The 21,025-nt window shown below is 37.0% G+C and overlaps 1 protein-coding gene across 1 annotated transcript; it reads right to left on the bottom strand.

Moving 5' to 3' along the window:
- Nucleotides 1–33: 33 nt before the first annotated feature.
- On the bottom strand, nucleotides 34–20,827 carry LOC135471141 (protein tweety homolog 2-like). The gene is made up of 15 exons (XM_064750266.1): nucleotides 20,446–20,827; nucleotides 17,940–18,106; nucleotides 15,907–16,018; nucleotides 15,228–15,466; nucleotides 14,720–14,815; nucleotides 13,857–13,929; nucleotides 13,426–13,492; nucleotides 12,952–12,999; nucleotides 12,709–12,803; nucleotides 12,217–12,265; nucleotides 12,125–12,185; nucleotides 11,287–11,388; nucleotides 10,615–10,743; nucleotides 7,400–7,484; nucleotides 34–6,902 (listed from the first exon to the last, which is right to left on the bottom strand). The coding sequence occupies exons 1-15, from the start codon at nucleotides 20,572–20,574 to the stop codon at nucleotides 6,822–6,824; spliced, it is 1,533 nt and encodes a 510-aa protein (XP_064606336.1). The 5' UTR covers nucleotides 20,575–20,827; the 3' UTR covers nucleotides 34–6,821.
- Between the last annotated feature and the right edge of the window lie 198 nt (nucleotides 20,828–21,025).

Raw genomic sequence — 21,025 nt, 5'->3', positions numbered from 1 at the left:
TGGCTATTTAAGAAAAAACTGAAAAAGCTTGAAGATTGATAGCAAATCCTTTATTACATACACAAATACTGCTCATGTTAAGGTTTTCATGCTTGGCAAAACACATTTTATTGTAAACAAAGCACATAAACATGAAACTTGTTAACTCTTTGCCCTATAACAATATTGGGGAAATGTAACGCATTTCTACAAAAAACTCTGCAATGTGATTTTTGTCAACATGTCCACCAGTTCTTGTTCAAGTAACTTCAATAATATCAGAACAGTCAGAAAAAGAGCTATGCTGCTATCGGCTGATGACTGAATCAACCACATGCACCTGGCATATCCTACCTGACAGTTAGGACAATCACCCTATGCTAAAGAATCTAATAATATAAAAATCTAATTCCCTTGTCAAATTTGAAATATATGAAAAGATCAAAACTTGCCTTTTGGTTTGTAATATCAAATTTAACAATGTCACAACTGGAATGACTTCGTCGACAAGATTAGAACTGATATCTTCATTTATAAAATGTCATTAAAGAAAAAAAATAAAATTTTGAGCCAACCTGAAATGTATCCACAGCACATATTAAACATGTGTTTAATATTGTTTCTCAATAAGAGCCTAATTAAAGTAATTAAAAAAATTATATCTTACATGTTATTTAGAGAAATATAAAAATCAAAGTAAAGATAAAGGTATAACTTCACTGAAATGATTCAGACAATGACATTGTATAGCATTGCTGCTAATGTGACTGGTTCAGATGCACTACAAGTACATTTGATAATGAAGCTTTATACACATTTATAACAATGACTTCAGGAAGTTGTAACTTTACATAGTGTAATATTTCATAAACACATGGTCAGTACTCAAAGTATTGAGTGAAAACCATGAACGTACATCCTTGAGCTTTGCACTGCCTATGGCATTAGGACATGGTACATGTGTACTGGTGGAATGATGCAGAAAAGAGGCAGTGTGTTCAGAAATATTCACACATTTCCATGTGTGTGACCAGCAAGATTCTTGTGCTACAATGTATCTGATCAGCAAGACTTCTGTATAACAAATAAAATAGGACCACTGCATTACAAATTATCTGATCAGCAAGGCTTCTCCCTGACTCAGAAATAGGACATCTGTGCTACAATGTATCTGCCCAGCAAGACAGCTGTATAACCCATAAAATGGGACATCTGTGGTACAATATATCTGATCAGTGATACAGGTGTATGAGCCAGAATAGAAACTCCTGTGTTACAATGTTGTCTGATCAGCCAGGCATGCATGACCTACTAATAGGACAACAGCTGTGCTACAATGTATCTTCTCACGGTGACATCTTTGACCCAAAAATAGGACAACTCCTGTGATAAGTCCCTGACCACTGATACATGTGTATTGAAGGTACACAACTAAACACAACTCACCCTGCACTACTAGCAGAATGGAATGGTTATACAGGGTAATACAGGTCGGCTACATCTCAATCACATGCAAATCTTTTCTACTGATATAAATGATCAGTGAAGAAAGGTATCCAGAAGGTATGCAAAAATCCACATGTTTATAAGGGAGAGTCAACTATGTTGATAAATAAATGACAAAAAATGTCAAATCACCTTAAAGAAATAAAAAAAAGAGAAAATATATCATATGTGCATGGGTATGTCATGTCCAGTGAAAAGAACAAAAAATTAAAAAAAAGAAAAAAGTTACAAACATGTATGCAATATGTATTTAAATATGTTGATTATCATATGATGTTAAAACCAACCATATGCGGAGAGTAAATACGATTAAAATACAATGTAAAGAATAGTATAGAATTCTATGTACAAGTGACTATAATGATAACTGTCATGTTAGTATTGCCATTATTATCACTGTCAGAGACATACCAGGATAAATCCATACAAATACAGCAGCAACATAGACAGGTACATTCACTGTAATATCCTCAACAAGTTAGCCATATGAGAACTGCACTGTTAGCTAAGTATGAGCTACAAACAAAGCTTAAGCTGTATGGAAGGAACGAGTGACAATCTCATGGATCTCTGTCCCATACACATACGTATTACATGCCTTAGTATTGAATGCTGTGCATTGTACATATCTGTTAATATGATCAGTAAGATTGCATGTATGTTCTTGCATCCTGCACAAACATACACCTATAATTTGCTGTCATAAACACCTACACTGGTTCCTCCATACATGTAGATTGTTCCCACTGCTAAACATACAAAGATTTTGGAGGTTTTAGTACATCAAATCATTTATAAATAAATGAAAAGAAGAAATGATTAGCCTAAAGATGCTGCTTATAAATGGATGACAATCCCGAACAAACATTTAAGCATCTTGTATTTAAATACCGATGCATAACTGTAGAAGGTATTCATTCAGTCAAATGAGCAGGTCTTATAATGTAGAGATGTGACTGGCTGTTTGTTACTGGAGAGTCAACCAGCTCTCAGTAACCAGCGTAAATGAAGCACCATTGGTATATATGCTATAGCAGTTCTCAACCCCATCAGAAAGCACATGAACTGTTTATACACAGCACATGAACTGTGTTCATAGACAGCACATGAACTGTTTTCACACATATGCTTTCTGAGCCGACTTACATAGTGTCTACATATATAATCAACAAATCACTAACTCCATTCTCCAGTCTAATTGGAAAATGCTCGCTGTGTTTGACAGTGAGTGATCATGTATCATACGTTACTGGTTAGTCAAATTTCTTCACACTGACAGTTACACATGCACGTAACAAATGTGGGTCGAGTATTAAATGTAGTTTATACCATCTTAAGCACATGATGAGCTACACATGCCAATTTGTCACATGAAGCCTCTTTTGGTTCTGTACGGCACATCAACAGAGAGCAGAAAAGAACTCTGCAATTCTGCAGTAGCACATGTATGTCAGGGTCTGCTGCTACACACGCACTTATCACATAAATGACAAACTTTGAGAAAATACTGTCTTGTTAGAGTTTGGCGCATCAAGGAAGTCTGCATGTGCACACAAATGAGTACACATGAAGTGAGGTTAATTTTCACATTCACACACAAATGAACGTCAACATGGCCAAAATTATTTCACATGGAGTTATTTGTGAGTCTTACATTTAGTATATTACAGTGAAACATATGTCAAAACTGAAGTCAACAGTTTGAAATTTTTACCTTGTCTTGAATATTTTTGTTGAATTCTGGTCTGACATCAACATTAAAACTTTTTTTTAATCTTTGTCTTTGGTTCAGAAAGTAAAAATTCAGAAAAATTTATCAGAGCAAACCTCATTAAGTGTTCAAGACTCAAAATAACATTTCAAATTTTGACTTAAAATGTCCACACAGGCTTGGATGATTCTATCTCAACATGCAAGCACAATTGCTTTGATGTAGTAACACACTGACAAATAATATATAAAATGCAATAAGCAACTCCTTGTGACTGCTTCAATTTGATTTTGCCCTATGGTTTACATATATATATTTATATTTATACATCTGTGATCTGTACTTGCTGTGTAGTTGAGCATCCATCAGACTTTTGATATGGTAAAGAAAACTAAATCAAATCTGAGCAGCTGGAAAAGTCTACAATAATTTTTCTACTAGACAGCTGGTAGATGTAAATGGTTATTACACATGCAAGCATAATGCATGACTAAACATTATTTTCCTCCTCTACTCTGTTTTGCTTCTTGCGATACTGCAGCCAAAAATACAAACAAACCCACAGCTCTACACTGGTTTACAACTGGTGTGGTCTCTCTGTACAGTGAAACAAACATAGCTCTACATTGGTTTATAACTGGTGTGGTCTCTCCATGCAGTCAAAGAACCATAGCTCTACATTGGTTTACAACTGGTATGGTATCTCTAGATATCCAACCAACCACAGCTCTACACTGGTTTACAATTTCTATGGTTTCTCTATACAGCCAACCAACCATAGCTCTACACTGGTTTATAACTGGTGTGGTCTCTCTGTACAGTGAAACAACCATAGCTCTACATTGGCTTACAACTGGTATGGTCTCTCTATATATCCAACCAACCACAGCTCTACACCGGTTTACAACTGCTATGGTTTCTCTATACAGCCAACCAACCATAGCTCTACACTGGTTTACAACTGCTATGGTTTCTCTATACAGGAAAAAAAACATAGCTCTACACTGGTTCACAACTGGTATGGTCTCTCTGTACAGGAAAAAAACATAGCTCTATACTGGTTCGCAACTGGTTTGCAGTGACTTTCACAACACACCGTAAATGAAATTTCTTCTAAGTTTTTTAAAAAATTGGTTATAGCGCCATGCAGAGATGTGATTTACAAGAATAGTTATCAAAAAATGGTTTGAAAGTGTGCCCTGGGATAGTATGGTCTCTTGATACTATCAAAAAAACAACAACAGAACTTCACAATGATTCACAACGGGTATGGTCATCATAGAGTAACAAAATAACAGCTCTACACTAGTGCAGTCAACAGTCAATAACAGTCAGAAACCATATACAAGTATGCACCAGTCTAGAAATCTGATGTTTGTTGGTATCAGTTGGAGCCTATTTTAAAATGGTTCATAATGAATATACATGTAGCACACTAGCCAGGCTAAAGGTATACAAATTTCTTCAAGTATATAAAAGTGGGATGTAAACATGTCATGGAGACTCACAGAAATTTGGGCTGAGAGTTTCGAACTTGACGTGAAAATTAATATGGGGAAGAACAGGAGACAGGAGACCATTAATCCTTCAGAGTGACAAAAAGCTTTGTATCTCACAAAATCTTTGAGTCACTGATATTAGCAGAATAATAAAATCTAAAAATATCTTATACTTCCTTCTGCTGTAAGTATCAGATGAGACAAGACAAAGCCAATGGATTAACGTGTCACAAAACAATGTAAATTAAGTAGTCAAATTTGGTCTGATATTGAGCGGGTCATGGCTGACATATTGTGTTTACAGGCTATGACTGATCACCAGCATGTTTCTGGTTTCTATGATAATCAGTTACTTGTGAGGACCATCAACAGTCTTACATGTACCTGTCATACATAAAGATGTGAACTGTTTCTATCTCCTAATAGAAGCTAAGCAAAGCTACTCTAAATCATTTATTATTGCACTTATATCTCACAAACTTTCTATCTGTGACAACCCCACCTCCACTCTTGGACACAAACCTTTATAACTGTCATCCTGATGACTAGGCCTATAAAACATATGATAAATTAACAATGTCGTGTAGCACTTCACTCACTCTTTCCCAACTCAAAATCTTCAGCATATCTCACTAAATCATCTGTAGTACATTTTCTCCATGCGCAAAAAGCTGAAAGAAAAGAGTTTTTTTTTTTGGTAGTATTATAATTACATATATTTACAAAATCTATTTTCAAAAAAAAAAAAGCAAAAACACAGCATGTGCATTGGAAATATTTAATACTGTATCCAATTATAAAAAAAAATGTGACATATATTTTATATATTTATGTTGTCATGCCATTCTTTCCCTCCCTACATATATGAAAGAGTAGTAAGAGACAGCTATATAGTGTAAGCCGTACCCTCCCAAGTCCATGCCATGGATGAGCTCCCAATGTCTGACAGCCAACAGCAAGTCAGCTGGACCCCAGGTCACAACTGCAGACGTGCACAAAACAGCCTTATCATACCCCAAAACTACCAGTAACTGACTTTCCCCCGTGCACATGTGCAAAATACATGTAACCCATTGTGAAATGTTATATGTTATGCAATCAAACTGATGTACATTTAAAACATATGACGTAATCAGAGCCAACACCACAAAAAAATCCTTAGTTTCCATCTCTGACTTTTTGAAAAACAGTGCAGGTGGCGCCATTTTTATTTTTTTTCTTCTGCCAGTTTTATAAAGTTGTACGAAGTGAATAAAAACCAGTAATGCCTAGGTATCACTGGATATGCATTTGGCTGGAATCTTTCTTGAAAAAAAATTACTTTGTTCCTTTCCTTGGAAAAAATTCATGCAGTGAACATTTTCATACTTTTCTCAGTGCACCTTTTGCTCACTGTAACAAATGTAATAAAAAGAAAAATTAAAAGATTAGGTCAACAAGGCAGAAAAATTAGGAACGGATAGCGATCGGGGAATTAAGCAATTCTTTGCCTAAATATAGATAAACTATACATCAGCAGCTTGATAAGTTCTGCACATCAACAGAACATAATCAGTCGTACATGTCCAGTTGTCAAGCTGCACAGTCATAGTGAAGGTCTGCTTAAGCTCTCCACGGCTCACATATATATGTACATACTGCATGTAGACACATTGAAAGTAAATAATCAAATCATTCAAAGTCATGAAACAATATCCTCGTATAAAAAAAACCAAAAAGACTGTCAAAAATGTCATGCCAATAAAAGTAAAGGTGTAAAAGTGATTCATTCGATGTAACAAGAAGTAGTTCATAGTTAATATACAATGATAAAGATCAAAGGAATCAAACATACTCTTTCGCACGAGGACTGCATTTATAGTAAATAGAAAACGTTAACAATCAACAGTAACCACAGTTATGATCAGTAATGTGCGCACACTTTTACAACTAACAACCTCCGTAAGTCCGGCTTAACAACTGCATTCTAGAGACAAGGCACGCTAATATGTCCGTCTACCATGGCGACCTTCAAGGAGTCTAGAAATCGGGAAGATGAATACCACAATATGAATATCCTGATTATTAAGAAAATCATGTAGGGTTAAGGAGAGGTGGGTCATATTTCATCCTCCTGCCAGCGACTCTCATCCCGTATGGCTCTGGGACGCGTGTCCTGGCTGTCCAATGGGGCGTCCCAGATTGCTGTACTGTTCCATGTAAGTGTACTGAAACAAGACCAGATGTATCAATAAGTCAATATTCATCTGTCTTATTCTACACCTTCAGTCTCATTATCAAAACAGGCAAGTGGCGCCAAGCTCTACCGTAGACATGATGTCATATGGAAGGGAATGGAATAACAGTACCGTACCAAAGCAGACACAAACTGATTGACGTCAACCCTCAAACCGAAGCAAAAACTTAATGTAACATGTCATCAATAATTAGCCGTATGTGAATTGGTAACAGATTACCCACAGACAATAAGACTGAGCATGCACTGTAGCAGAGGAACCATACATGGTAATATATACAGGTGTAACGATGACAATATATACACGTGGAAGAACTCAGGCTATGTCTCAAGACACTGGAGGCTATACACAAGACACTGAGGGATATAAATGTACATAAATATATATCAAAACTTGGCATAGATTTGAGGCTTATCAAGTCTTCGTCTGTGACTGCTGTACATGTAGACAGAGATAAACATGCTTACGCAGGGAGGTGGTGAATCGGAAGGGGGCCCGCGGAGAGGCAGGACTTCTATATCGGAGTCAAAGGCTGAACTGTTAGGATAGACACTGCAATTCAGCCCATGGAAAACATAACATTAATAGAAGACAAAAATGACGACAAAACTAAAAGCTACAACAGAATCACTCTTCATAAAGAATACGACAGAAAAATGAAAAAGGCTATCTTGGGTAACAACCTGCTGCAATCTCTGGCCTTTGATTTCTGGTGGGAAGGTGTGTGCTCCTTAATACAACGTGAAAGTGAGTATCCTTAATCATCTTGGAATAAGGTCATGTCTATTTTGTCAGCTCCTGTTAACTTAAAAAGGACTAAATCTATACACATAAAATCAAAATTGTAGTAAACATTCCAATTTCTTCAGAGGAGGTGTCACACTCAGAATTACATTTACTGGCATGCTCACATACAAAATATTGTTCTTGCCATAGAAGACAAGAAGCATCCCTGTGTGTGCTTATGTCTCACTCTTACAGTTTAATGAAAACTGCAACACTGGAGTCCATAAATGCACCCTAATTTCTAAAATATGCTCCTTGAGAGACTTGCACTTTGGCAGAAAAATTGGATCTGTCATATTTTAGTTTCTTTGCATCGCTATAGGTTTATTTAGACGTCTAAGCTGCATTGAGTGCTTTTAAGTAAATCTTGAATCTTGAAGTAAATGAGAATCTTGCCATGTGTCCTCTGTAACCTCCACCCCACCTTATGGAAACATTTTTTTGAAAGCCAACCAATGTAATCAACATGGGAGGGTGATTATCCTATCACTCTGTACATAACTCTCTGGAGTAATAGTCTGTGCCACACTATGTGGAAGTGACACCTCATGGCCCTTAGGCCTTTACTCACAGAAACCTCATCCTGCACATCAGATATGCTGGGATGTGAGGGGGACTTGGTCTGATTATGTTCTGGTTATTCATGACCTTTATTTAAGCCCTCATCTTGTCTGTCCATTTAAAAAAAAATGGTAATGCGGCACACCTGATACACTTGATTGGGTATCGCCACAAAATTTTTGTCAGTTTTCGCTTGTTTTAAAGAAACTCATCCCAATTCTGTGGATCAAACATTGTTCTCATCGAACAAGAAAATAAAAACAGAGAACTGACACACAAAAACGGAATGTTGAAATGTCTAGGCTTGCGTGTAAGTCGTGAGTACCAAAAGCTGTAATGCAGCAACACATCAAACTACCACCAAGGAGCGGACAAGCAAAGGTTTAGCCATTGCACACAGGTGTTCCCCCAGTGGCCCAGCACATCACAACAACGCTTACGAAGTATACTAAAAATACAGTCCAACAACTGTTGCAAGACATGAGCCCTGACTGAACCTGATGGGCTATTAACAGCTGAAGCCTACCTGTCTACATTCTCATAAAGGTGGACCTCTGAGGGAGGTGGAAACCTAGAGAGAGAAGAGAGAAAATATATCATACAGCCACGAAGCAGAGGCCATACATCCGTCTCATCATCTTGGCAGCGTTGCATGTAGGGGATGGCACTTATATACACCAGTCTCATCCACTGACGCTAAATTGACAAATTTTGTGCTGAGTTTTTGTGCAAGTTTACTTTAATAATCATGGGAAAGTTATATTATGCAGTACACTGGAACACAGTAAAGCGAAAAAGAAAAACAAAGTGACAAAAAAGCAAAAAGGGTCTCTTGGATATAACAATGTTCACCTATAATCAATCAATATAGCCAACAACCTGGAAGGTTTACTTATTATTTGGTTTTGTTCCCTTTTATTGGGACACCATAAATTTTTCAGTCTAGATGACAAAATGATAATGTCCAAAATGATGAATGGAAGATGAAATCTACAAGTCTATGAACAACATGCAATCAGACAAAGGCTTGAATGACAAAAGGAGTTGTCATCACCACTGCTATTCAAGGAGTACATTTCATGTGCTCATGCTAGGCAATTTACTTTAAAAGAAAGAAGTTGCTCCCTGAAGTGGAGCCTGTTGATGCAAGACTAATAAACACCAAAATATAAAGAACAAAGAAGTTGCCATGTTCATTCGCACACTTCACAGTGGTGCGTTACGATTACCCAGAACAACAGGACCAGAGAGTGCTGGAACACTACATACAAATAGGAAAAAAAGATACAAAACTTTACTCCAAATAATGCAAGCAAACACTCCTCAAAAGGCCTTACACTCTTGCCCTAAGAACTACAGATTCTATAACGTAGGACAACAGTAACTAAATATGCTAGAATAAAATAAAACGAGGGGAAGAAACCATCTGATGCTTTGCAACACTTCACTCTATAAAGATAAATACAGTTTCTAAAAGAGACATTGTACTACATAAATATAAATGAGAAGTAAAATAATAAAAATATGCGTGAAATGAGAAATTGCGCTAGGCTAAATGAAAAGGGATACATATTACTTGGACATGTCATTTGAAATTCCATGAAAAAAAAAATGAAGTTGAAATAAATGGACAGACTGAGAAGGGCCTTCAGGTGGTATGGCAAAGTATGGGCTACACACAGTATGGGTTAGTCTTGCAACAGTTGTTCAGACACATTCTCAAGTGCAGCTACCCAGATCAAAATGCACACACAGTATATACATATATATATGTATACATATATAATATCAATACTGTACATTGCAGTAAATGTTGACACCAAAATACAGCCAGAACTTCCATTTTTACAACAGCAACAACAACAACAGCAACACATATGACAGGAATGAGTAATGTGAGGATTTAAACCAATGAGCTGAGACTAAATGATGACAAAATTGGCCTCATTTAAACAATTGTAAACCTCGTAGTGCAATGGTGGAATATATCAATTCACCTATGTCACCAGTGATCCTGCGCAATGAGTCAAAAAACAATGCATCAGAGTAAAACTGGGTAATTTGAAGACTAAAACAAAAGTACGATGAGAATTTACTTTACATCAGCTGTATATCTTTCCTTTCAGTAGCAAATTATAAATTAAAGATTCTATTGTACCACTAGAGGAATTATATTAGCAAATAGGGATTTACTGGTTAACCACAAGTGAAAATACAGATCTGATGGACATTAAACATTAACACTTCACAGAATCACTGTAAATAGGTGAAGAATGTTTGAAAAAAACAGGAATAAATGTGACTAAATCATGCTTTATGATGGCGGAAAACTCACGTGACGTCAGCCCTGGAGACATTGCCAGGTATGCTGCTCATACTTCCTCCGGGCATGGTGCCGTAGCCGTTGTACGGAGGTGGGCGTGGCAGGAATGGGTCTGTGTCATCTACTGGATAATACCCTCGTCTATGGACAGAAACCAAGGCAATGAACCATCTTCAATCAACATTTCCTTTGACAAGACATTTGAAACCTCCGAGATTAGAGCTGTGTTAAACATTTTAGCTGCCCTAAGGTTGAACTGCTATAACTGCTTGGCTGGTTGGCCCAAATTTTGACATCCATCTTATATCATGGGCTACTCACTGTAATGAACCAATGAACCTTACCCCAAGACATCACTCACATTTTGTTGGATGTCGCCTCGAATTTGAATTTGTAACAGACAACATAATTTAATACAACCTACAGCCTATGAGTACATGAATACATCAGTGAGAAGCAACAGGGCAACAAACTCATCAAATGACTATTAAAAGCCCTTGTTCTGAATGTGAGGGTTCTGCTCCACTTTGAGAATTCTGAAAATGATGTCCCACTGGCTAATCATACTTCACTTATGCAGCTTACGGGTAATTTAGATGACTGTAGTACAAAGACCTCACAGTTAAAGTTGGGTATAAATGACAAAAACTGCAGAGCAGTATAACTGCCCAAGTCACTACTCACTTCTTGCTGCAGTGTGGCCATGCCTTAGATGCCAGACATACAAGCACAGTCACCATAAGACCCACAGCTCCAGTACCCACCAACATGAGAGCAAACCCAAACCTGCCAAACACAAACACCCAATACATAAAACTGCCTATATTACTATATCATAGAATTTTTCATGAACTGATTGCTAGAGCTGTTGTAGTTCATGAAAAATCGTGACAATATACATGTGAATTATTAATAATCAAATTTCACATAACTGCAGGGTGGGGGATAATTAGTTGATGAAGATTCCATGAAATTATTGGTGTTTTACTGTGTACTAAATTAAATACAAACAATTATACCACTATAATAATAATAATATTTTATTTTGTGAGGGAGATCAACTGAGTCCCTCATGCTTACACACATTCACAAAAGTTATTTACATGTGTATACAGTACACATAAAATATAGATAAAACTGACAGAATAAAATCATCTACTATATACAATGTAGTGCATCACAGAAAACTCTACACTTAATCAACAGAGGCATATTCTGACATAATAAAAACTTCCATTTGTTTTTAAAACATTGACATTCTGTGACCACTGATGGTGACTTTTGTAGTATTCTAATGCTAGACTATTGTTCTCAAGCTTACACAAGATTATAAAATTCAGAAAGGCTTTATTTTCGAGATTTCTATGATTTTCTTACATTTAGAATTCACTTTCTTCCAATTTTCACCTTTTTGGAGCCACACTGTTTTTAGCTCTCAGACACAGTATGTACACATGTATAGCTAGGGACAATGGTTTTGAATAAGAATTGATAGCATAATGGATGGAAGTACAGGACTTACAGTGCACGATGACAAAATCCATGCAGGGCATCTACATAGTTGTCAATGGATATTCTTACAGCTGATGAGGGCACTGACTCTGGTTATGTTACTCAGTGCAAATTTCAGATTAGTTCTCACAAACTTTACAGGTCTATTAATCTAAGGGAAAAGAAAACATGAATTATTTACGTTATCATTCAGAAAAGAGGCACAATACAGATAAGACATATTACATATACCACAGGTAGTTTATATTGCTTCATATATGTGAAATTGTTTTTATGCAATCAATTTCACTAAAAATATTTTATTAAATACTAATTATAATTATTTTCTAGTTGACTGGTATTGTATACCATACTGAAATTTGATTTAATTAAAGAGTTGTCAGGTTGGTAGGTCCAAGAAACCAGGCAGGGCCCAGGGGAATCCACTGAACTTATATCTGATAAACACCCTGAAATAAAACAATAAATTACCAGATACTTCAAGACTACCAAAACCGTCAATGCTCATTGCGCACTTTAGTCACATTCTTATAATTTCCATCAGCTGTAATATAAAATAAGATGGGTAGAAGGGGTGACTTATAAATTACTTACCTTCTTTGATATATTGTAGGGAGCAACAAGCTGTAACACCCTCGTTACTGTACCGTTGGCTGTAGTAACTGCTGTGGTAGCTGCCTCTGTTTGCTGACAGAATAGAGTACAATATTTACAGTTAGGATTTCCATGATCCATAACTGAATTGCATAAACAACACATGAAAACTGTAAATAATCGCTTTAGGTTTGCCACAAAATACTCTGGAGTAGAGAGACACAAATGTCCAGGCTTTACCCTCGGAGAAGGGGTCTTCACTAGAAAAGGTAAGATATTGATGAACGATACCTGAGAAGGACAATAAACACAACATCATACTAAACAAAAGTAATATTATTCTATCACAAAACAACAAACAGCATCAACACATTCCCATTTTGAACATAAAAGACTCAATAGAATTTGCTACTTCCCATTTATGGGTTTATAAATTTTCATATACATGTAATACATTCTCATGTGTGCCAGACGCACACATAAAAAGGCTGCCCCAATCAAGCAAATTACCTCCTCTGGAATACAAGCTTCTGGCATGTAGCTGACCCAACTTGGTTATTCGTACAATAAGAGTCTTGTGACAGAACAGACACAGCTCCTGATTACAACAACACATACACTACATCACTTTACTCTGACTGGCCTGACCTGTGCTGACACTTCTACCTGTCATGTTTTACGAGATTCCATGTGACTAGACATGGGTTTTACACCTACCTCTTACAGAAGGGTCAGCTTGCTGTTCAATGAATGGGTCCGGATTGACACAGAGATCTCCAGCACCCTACGACAAAAAATAATAAATAAATAAATAAAAAGCTTGTATAAACAAAACAAGGAATTTTCACGTGGAAAAGAGTGCTCCTAATGTTGTCATTCCATTATTGCTTACTAAAATGCAGTTATGTATCCTGTACATAAACATACTACTACACATAAACATAACCACACAGAGACACCAAGCAAAATCAACCACACCTTGATTAATGCCATCATACTTTACATGTACTTACACAAAGTTTAAGCTATTTGGAGAAGTGTAAATATAGGTGTCAAAAGCACACCTCTAGTGAAAGGCCTAAGTAATTATACTTTCAGCACCAGTGCTCCCTGGGCCAGAAAGGAAATATATGTACACAACAACTTACAACAGATGCTCCCAAATAAAGTCCTCCAGCTGTCCACACAAATATGAGGTCAACCAGTCCCAGCACAACAGAGCTAGGGGAGATAATTCATACCATCATCTCATTTCAAGTTTTAAAAGTATGAAACTGTAAAAACTTGAAAATCAGTTCTTAACATAACAGGGATTCACAGAAGTCCAAATTTTTACAACCCAAAACTCAAAACTGTGTCTTTTTCTGGTCCACATTGACATTATTTATATTTTAAATGCCGACTATAACTGGGTATAGAGTTTAATTTCGCTTAAACGACTGGTAATTTTGTGAACGTGAAAGTATATATGTTTTTGGTTTTAATTGCCCTCTGCAGCCGGTCAGAAATCGCTATTAACTACATGTATTATGTACAGCTGTTAAGCTGCCATTGCGTTGTTGTATACAGTTCATAATTCATCAAAAGCTCGCGCATTGGTCTACAGGAGACACGCGCTAATGGGATAGTGTGTATCAAAGCGACATTCACTAGAAGCCAGCACTAGTTGCATCTACTTTTCTGTCACTTTCTCAGCATACTGAAGATTGATCAAACTAAATATGAACAAACTCACACTTTATTTTATACACACTAAGCCGTATCACCATAGTTTGTATGTATTTATTTATTTGATTGGTGTTTTACGCCGTATTCAAGAATATTTCACTCACACGACAGCGGTCAGCATTATGGTGGGAGGAAATTGACTCTGATACAGAACTGACTTTCATACATTACACATTAGCAAATAGATATTAGACAGATCTAGATTTTTGAATGGAGATTTAAAGCAGTCAAAGCCTATATTAAAATAAAGGCCAACAGTTCAGACACACACACAAATACTTACGCAATGAGTAATCCTTTGGACTTTTTCACAGCTCCCAGCAGGAAAAGGAGACATGCTAGGACGTTCCAGCACCATATGCAAATTGTAGACACCCATCTATAACAAAGACAAAATGTTTTAATATCCGTCTTTAGTTGAGCTTAGCCAGGTGTGCATTCCGACAAAGTTCAACAACCATAGTCTCATATGTCATTTATACGATGGAGGTCAGTTTTAGGCCAGGAGGAAACTGGTCTGCCCGGCATAACCCACCAATCTTTGAGAGCTACTGACAAACATTCTCACATGACATGCACATATGCACAACATATACTGACAGAAGACGAGCGGTCTTCAATGAATGTTACACTGTGGCCACATGAGTGCTGTCAGCTGCTTGCTGTCATTTAGGCTTCACAACCAACGACAGTGGGTGAAGCTACAAAGTCTTTGTCCAAGCCAACAGTTGTGGATGTGGCAGACTTATCCTCGTGTCCAGCATACACTCCTGTACAGATTTTGTGATTACCTGATGTACTCGACTGCGTTAGAGACAGAAGAGATGTTGTCCAGTCTGAACATCAAAGTCTTGTTCTTCACATCATGCATGTCATCCTCCACGACATCAGCCATTTTCCTCAAGTCCTGTAGCATGAACTCCACCTTAGTCTTCACCGTTTCATTACTGACATGCCTCTTGATGGACTCTATCAGTTCAGGCAAGCCTGTTGAGTTGATGTCATGTACGATCTTCTGTAACATCCCGATCTAAACAAAAACATTCCGATCTTGCTTCACATACATGTACACTCATCATTTTAAAAAGACAGACTCAACCCCAGATTGCTCATTTGATCACAATTCTTCACTTCTCGGATTGGGAACACACAGTCAGGCATCCTTTTCTTTTTAGTCCACATGATTAAGGTATCCTGATTTTTGTTGATTCTTCAAATATGATATAGTGGAAAATGAACCATTATGCACTGGGGGATAGTTTTACTTCACTCACTGGACAGCAACAGCAACCATGCAAGTCTGTTAAATGTCTGTAAATCTACCGAAATGATAATGTCTTAACTATTTGTCTCACAGCAACAGTACAAGATGTGTAACAATATCTACATGTATGTAAATATACCCCTCCACAGAAATCAGACAGAACAATAATTGCTGTTTGCAATAGCTTATCTTTCCACTAAACTTACCCTATCCACTGCTTCATTCACTGTTTTATTGACATTTTCAACAGAGTGTGTAAACTGCATTATTCCCTTGTCTGAATCGTCATTTCCATAGAAACACACTGCAACACAACCACTGTGGATAGAAAGGAATTTGTCATACAAAGTCACATGTACCATACATTATGGAGATCAGTCGGTTTATTGCAAGTGGCCAGTATCTTGAACAAAACCACTGAAATTATGTACTGTTCACACTGTTACGCTAACAGTTTATTTTCACTAATAATAAAAATGAGGCAAGACATAGTGATACCTTAAGAGATAGTTTCAGTGTGAATGTAACATATTCCTGACGAATAACAGCATGTCAAATCAGGTATTATACACTAACCAGGGCATATGAGTTTGATACTAAATTTTATCTTGTTTCCTAAAAAAAAATAACATGAGTGTGGCATATGCCAGGAAAGAAAATAAAGTTTAGTATCAAAAAACCCGGGAAGGTGTAACAAATTTATTTCTACGAGCGGCCTTAAAATTAAAGATATTTAATTAACTTTCATATGACCAGAGTGTCAGCAATGTGCAATGTGGGACTAAAAATTGGTTTAAATCTCTGAAATTAGTGTTTACGGTGTGATCATATTTCACAGAATGCACAGATATTACCATAAAACAAAGCCATATTTGAGACACTTCTGAACATTCAAATACATTGTTAATTTATAACAGTAGACTTTTACTGGTACCCCAAAATTTTCTGTGACCTAAGCATTTAAGTTTCAAGGGTAAGAGAGTAATTCATCAAAGAATTTATCCACTCTTAGTAAATGTATGTTGAACGTCTAATTTCTGTGAGATATATATATAAAAACATGATTTTGTACTACTCTAGTTATAAATTTTGTGGCAGTAGACATTTCTCTTAGTGATGATATATCATAAGAAAATTGTGAGTGGATTTGGTTGTTTTTGTAGTCTTTAAAAATCACAGAAGATAATGTTTTGTTTACCTGGCTGATGCTAATTAGCCAATATAGGGTGAAGAGCGAAGTTGTTGTAAATGTAAGAAGTAACTTCTGCTGTTGGATATCCGAGGATGATTAGAAAATTTTCTGTCTAATTTCTAGACTGGTCCGAGGTCTGGTTGGAATGACATAGGTAAGCCATGCTGTTGATGTTACTGCATGGTCCGGAATAAAACAGAAGATCTGTTCGAAGGCAGGTTGAGGTACAGGTAAATTTTTCTAGAACTTAAGCAGTTAGTGGAGCAAGTATAAAACATTGACGCTTTCCCTTATAGTACTGAATTGTAAGTATTCTACAAAATACTTGCATGTTTTCCTTACTTTTGACGATATTGTCAGCTTGCACCCAATTAATTTTTGTCTTGATGTTGAAATTATTGTTACTCGCAAACTTTCCTTTGGTGTGGTCAAGCCCATACAGTGTGCATAGTGTGATATGAACCCCAAACGGCTTCTGACAGAACTGAACTATGTGTAGCAATAAAGAATGTTTATCTCAATTGGTGCTCTAATATCATGAACTCATCTTAAATTGTAACCTAGAATACATGTAGGTGGTGTAGAGGCGTCAATGTTTCCTTTTATAATCAAGAAAAGCATGCTTTGGAAAACAATAAGTTTCAGCAGAACGGACGTCTCAAATAAACCGATCTGGATGATCTATGGATGTCACTGCGTGTCAAATGACTGCACTTGACCCAATGCTTTACTGATTCTCTGCTCAATGTCATATTAAAACACTCCTGTTTAGTTTATGTCTCCATATTAATTATGTAAAAATTACATGTGTAAATACATAAATAACATACTTTTATAGATCACAGTATAAACATTACCAAATCAGGTAGTCATGGTTTTGAGTTCAACGAATGTGGGCCTGTCACTGATACCAGTACATGAACAAACACTGCTGTTTAACATTTTATTTCCATTGAAACACAGTCAGCATTAAAGGCTTGGCTGTACCCCATGTATACAATTTGATCTGGGATGTGTCAGATTAAGGATTGGCCTTGGGCAACTTACCAAGTCAGCACAACAAACACAAACATGGTTATCTGCAGACATGTCACTTTTTTGGCTTTTTTTCGAGGTTCCTCTTTCCGACAACATCGCACACAGAAATATATGGTGAAAATCAGGAAAGTCAGGACCAGCCACAACACAGGAAGAGCCACCAAGAATCCTAATGACTAGAATAAAAAAGCAAACACACGTATTAAGTATGTTACCCTGAAATATTAAAACACCTAGATATTTAGCATTAACTGCATAAATTCTAATCTTCGCCTGCTGTATTCATGTAATTATAGAAACGTCCATGACTATATTTTAATATAACAATCCAGCAGAAGCTTCAACAATACAAAAGAGTACTTAGTGATACAGGATCAAAGCTGATTGGATAACAATGAGATATGATTTTCTTGGTTAAAGTATACCAACTTGGTCAGGCTTGAATAAATGCACCTTTAGTGCCAAAATTCAGCTTAGACTAGGAATACAGTCTTGATCCGCCCATCTCCCACATCAGCCAATCAGTGAAGATTCTCTATCCTATAAATTAAACAATGACTCATCTCTGTCTCGGTGAGTTTTGTTAAACACCTTGCTACCCAAGAATGTTTTTCTTTTTGTTATGTCGGGCAGCAGTCAATTTAATGACTGAGTGGCTGGAGTAAACCATCAAATTTTAGCAAACTACTGACAAACTTTCCCATGTGTATACACCAGAATGGTGGAGCAAGAAAAAGTCATCAATTAACATCAGACTTCAAAAAACTGCCCCACAAGTTAACCATCACCAAGGCCCCATGAAAAATGAGAGTGTAGGAATGTAGAAATTCAGAATATCAATAGTATCTTTCAGCACGCTATACATGTACCAGAGATATTGGCAAAAGATATGTATTCGCTACTCAAATCAAAACCAAAGTATAACACAAATTACGGAATTTCAGTAAATATCACTCCAAATTGTTGGAAGAAGTGTATACTGTCTGAAAAGTTACATGTATACTAACATTAGGTTAGAGATCAGATCCACAACATACAAAAATGAAAAGGATCTGACAGGCCGCGGCAAACCGGCTTAACCTACTGATGATTTTATGGCTAGCCTAATCTGAAATCAACATTGTTTCCGTTATCCCGCAATGATAACAGCTGCTTGATGCGGACAGGTATGGCTCATCATAAAATGTGGCTGCCAGGGTGACATCATTGTAAACAAGCTGTAATATACGTGTAAATGAACAGTGGTTTGTCAGTCAGTGGTTTGATGTTTTACACGGATTTCAAATTTGTTAAGCTGAGGTTAACGAGAATACGATTTCCACAATGAACTGTGTTAGCAATCAACACATGCAGCAACCCATTTACAACAGCCTTTTTTGATTGTAAGCTTAAACTTTATGAAGGACTAATTTATCTACCCGACAAAGAGCATGCAAACTTGTCCAAATGTCAGGAAACTGTACACATTGAAAATCAAACGTCTCACAGATTGAGAGACAGGTATAAGCCATACAGGGTTCTCTTAAAACTTATACAAATCTATTGAACTTCCTGTCAGACAGTATGGTGGATCTGTAGTCTGAAACTGATCTGGTGTAAGGTTTGGCCAAGTTTTGCTCAGCCAAGGATGACTCTACATCAACAACATATCAGTGCGAGCTCCCATTTATAAACCTGGTGCAGTTACATGCACCTGCCCTTGTCAAATATTTCGAGACTGGCAAAACTGTCAGTGGGTCACTCTGATCAAGAATCTTTAATAATGTGGCCTTGAAAATAACTGATGAATGTTGCACTTTTGATAATCAGCAGACCAAAAGTTGAGACAAATGTGTGACTGCACAACTAATGTTGTGGAGAAGTATTTGACTTCATCAAGTTTAAAACAGAGTGTGCTTTGATGTTGGTTTGGGGCCATCCTTCGCCAATCAAAATTTTGCCCAACCTCATGTCAGTGCAATCTCAAACTAGCTGAGTCCATAGTCAGACGTCTATATCACTAGAACATTTGATTGATGTGACTGTGTTTCTGACATGCTTAAGTATTTAAGACACATGAATATGGTAATTATGGGTTAGGCTACATGCGAATGCGCATGTATGAAATGTTTTTTTGTCACACACAATATTTAAAAAGGGTCTCCTCTGTACTTGCGGATACTTTGATCAACTAGCATCATTCAGGGATGCATGAATAAACTGACATAAAAAGTCACGAAGAAAGCTACGTTTTACAACAGTCCAAATTACCTTCGAAAAAACTCTGAGCCCATTGTGAGAAGAGGCATAATAGTTTTTAATGCCAATGGCACGACACTGTCTTCAGACCTACAGGGCTACATCTGCATCATACAATGATAGTGATACATGTAGTCTCAAGCTCTCATGGTTTTATCAATAATCAAAACCAAAATAGAAAGCTGTCATTACACTGTGGTTCTTAATGTTTTGTAAGAAGGGATCTGAAATGCAGTGAAAATAAAGACCATTTACTAGTGATCACCATAATACAAACCTCTTGATAACTGGCGTCCTTTGGTTCAAATGTGGAATTGGCCAACTGAAATGTCAAATTGATGTGGGGAAAACTGTGAAACCACTCGGCCAGTTTAGGCACGACGTACTGCGTGGTAAATATAGACATGACGTCCTTTTAACCACTCCAGCAGTTTAGTAAGTGGAATGCAGAATAAACTGAGCATATAACAGGCTTCCCCTCTACTGGAACAACCATTGATTCCTAATCGAAAGTACGAGCAGATGAACTTCTTTGACGAGAAATATTTGACGCCATTTTGAAGTCACGTGGCTCATGAATATGGCTGCTTTAGCATATTTTACGAACCCTGCACAGAACATGTGAATTTATGACAGATTTTGGTAGCTCCGTCTGCTTAGACATGAATGGTCAGGGTCATCGTTTGCAACGCATGGAATAAAATCTGCAGATTTGCATTCAAGGACATCTGAATAAAGGGAATGTCTGGATGGTTTTATGAGTCATGCTGTGACGTCAGAAGCACAGGGTTTCCCCTTCGTTCCACCATTGATTCGTGAAATGACACGGCGCCTACTTCCTGCGCCATGAATGCAAC

This window comes from Liolophura sinensis, chromosome 1 (genome assembly GCF_032854445.1).
Source record: "Liolophura sinensis isolate JHLJ2023 chromosome 1, CUHK_Ljap_v2, whole genome shotgun sequence".
Taxonomy (NCBI): Eukaryota; Metazoa; Mollusca; class Polyplacophora; order Chitonida; family Chitonidae; genus Liolophura; species Liolophura sinensis.
Note: the sequence above shows the minus strand (reverse complement) of the source record. Positions and strands in the feature narration are given on the sequence as shown.

What these genes read in the sequence shown, in the direction of transcription:
- LOC135471141 (XM_064750266.1), bottom strand. Translation starts at nt 20,574, where the DNA reads ATGTCTATATTTACCACGCAGTACGTCGTGCCTAAACTGGCCGAGTGG. An exon ending in CCTACAATATATCAAAGAAG is followed by an intron (nt 12,266 to 12,708) that starts GTAAGTAATTTA and finishes CTTTTCCCTTAG; the next exon opens with ATTAATAGACCTGTAAAGTT. An exon ending in GTCTCCAGGGCTGACGTCAC is followed by an intron (nt 7,485 to 10,614) that starts GTGAGTTTTCCG and finishes GCTGAATTGCAG; the next exon opens with TGTCTATCCTAACAGTTCAG.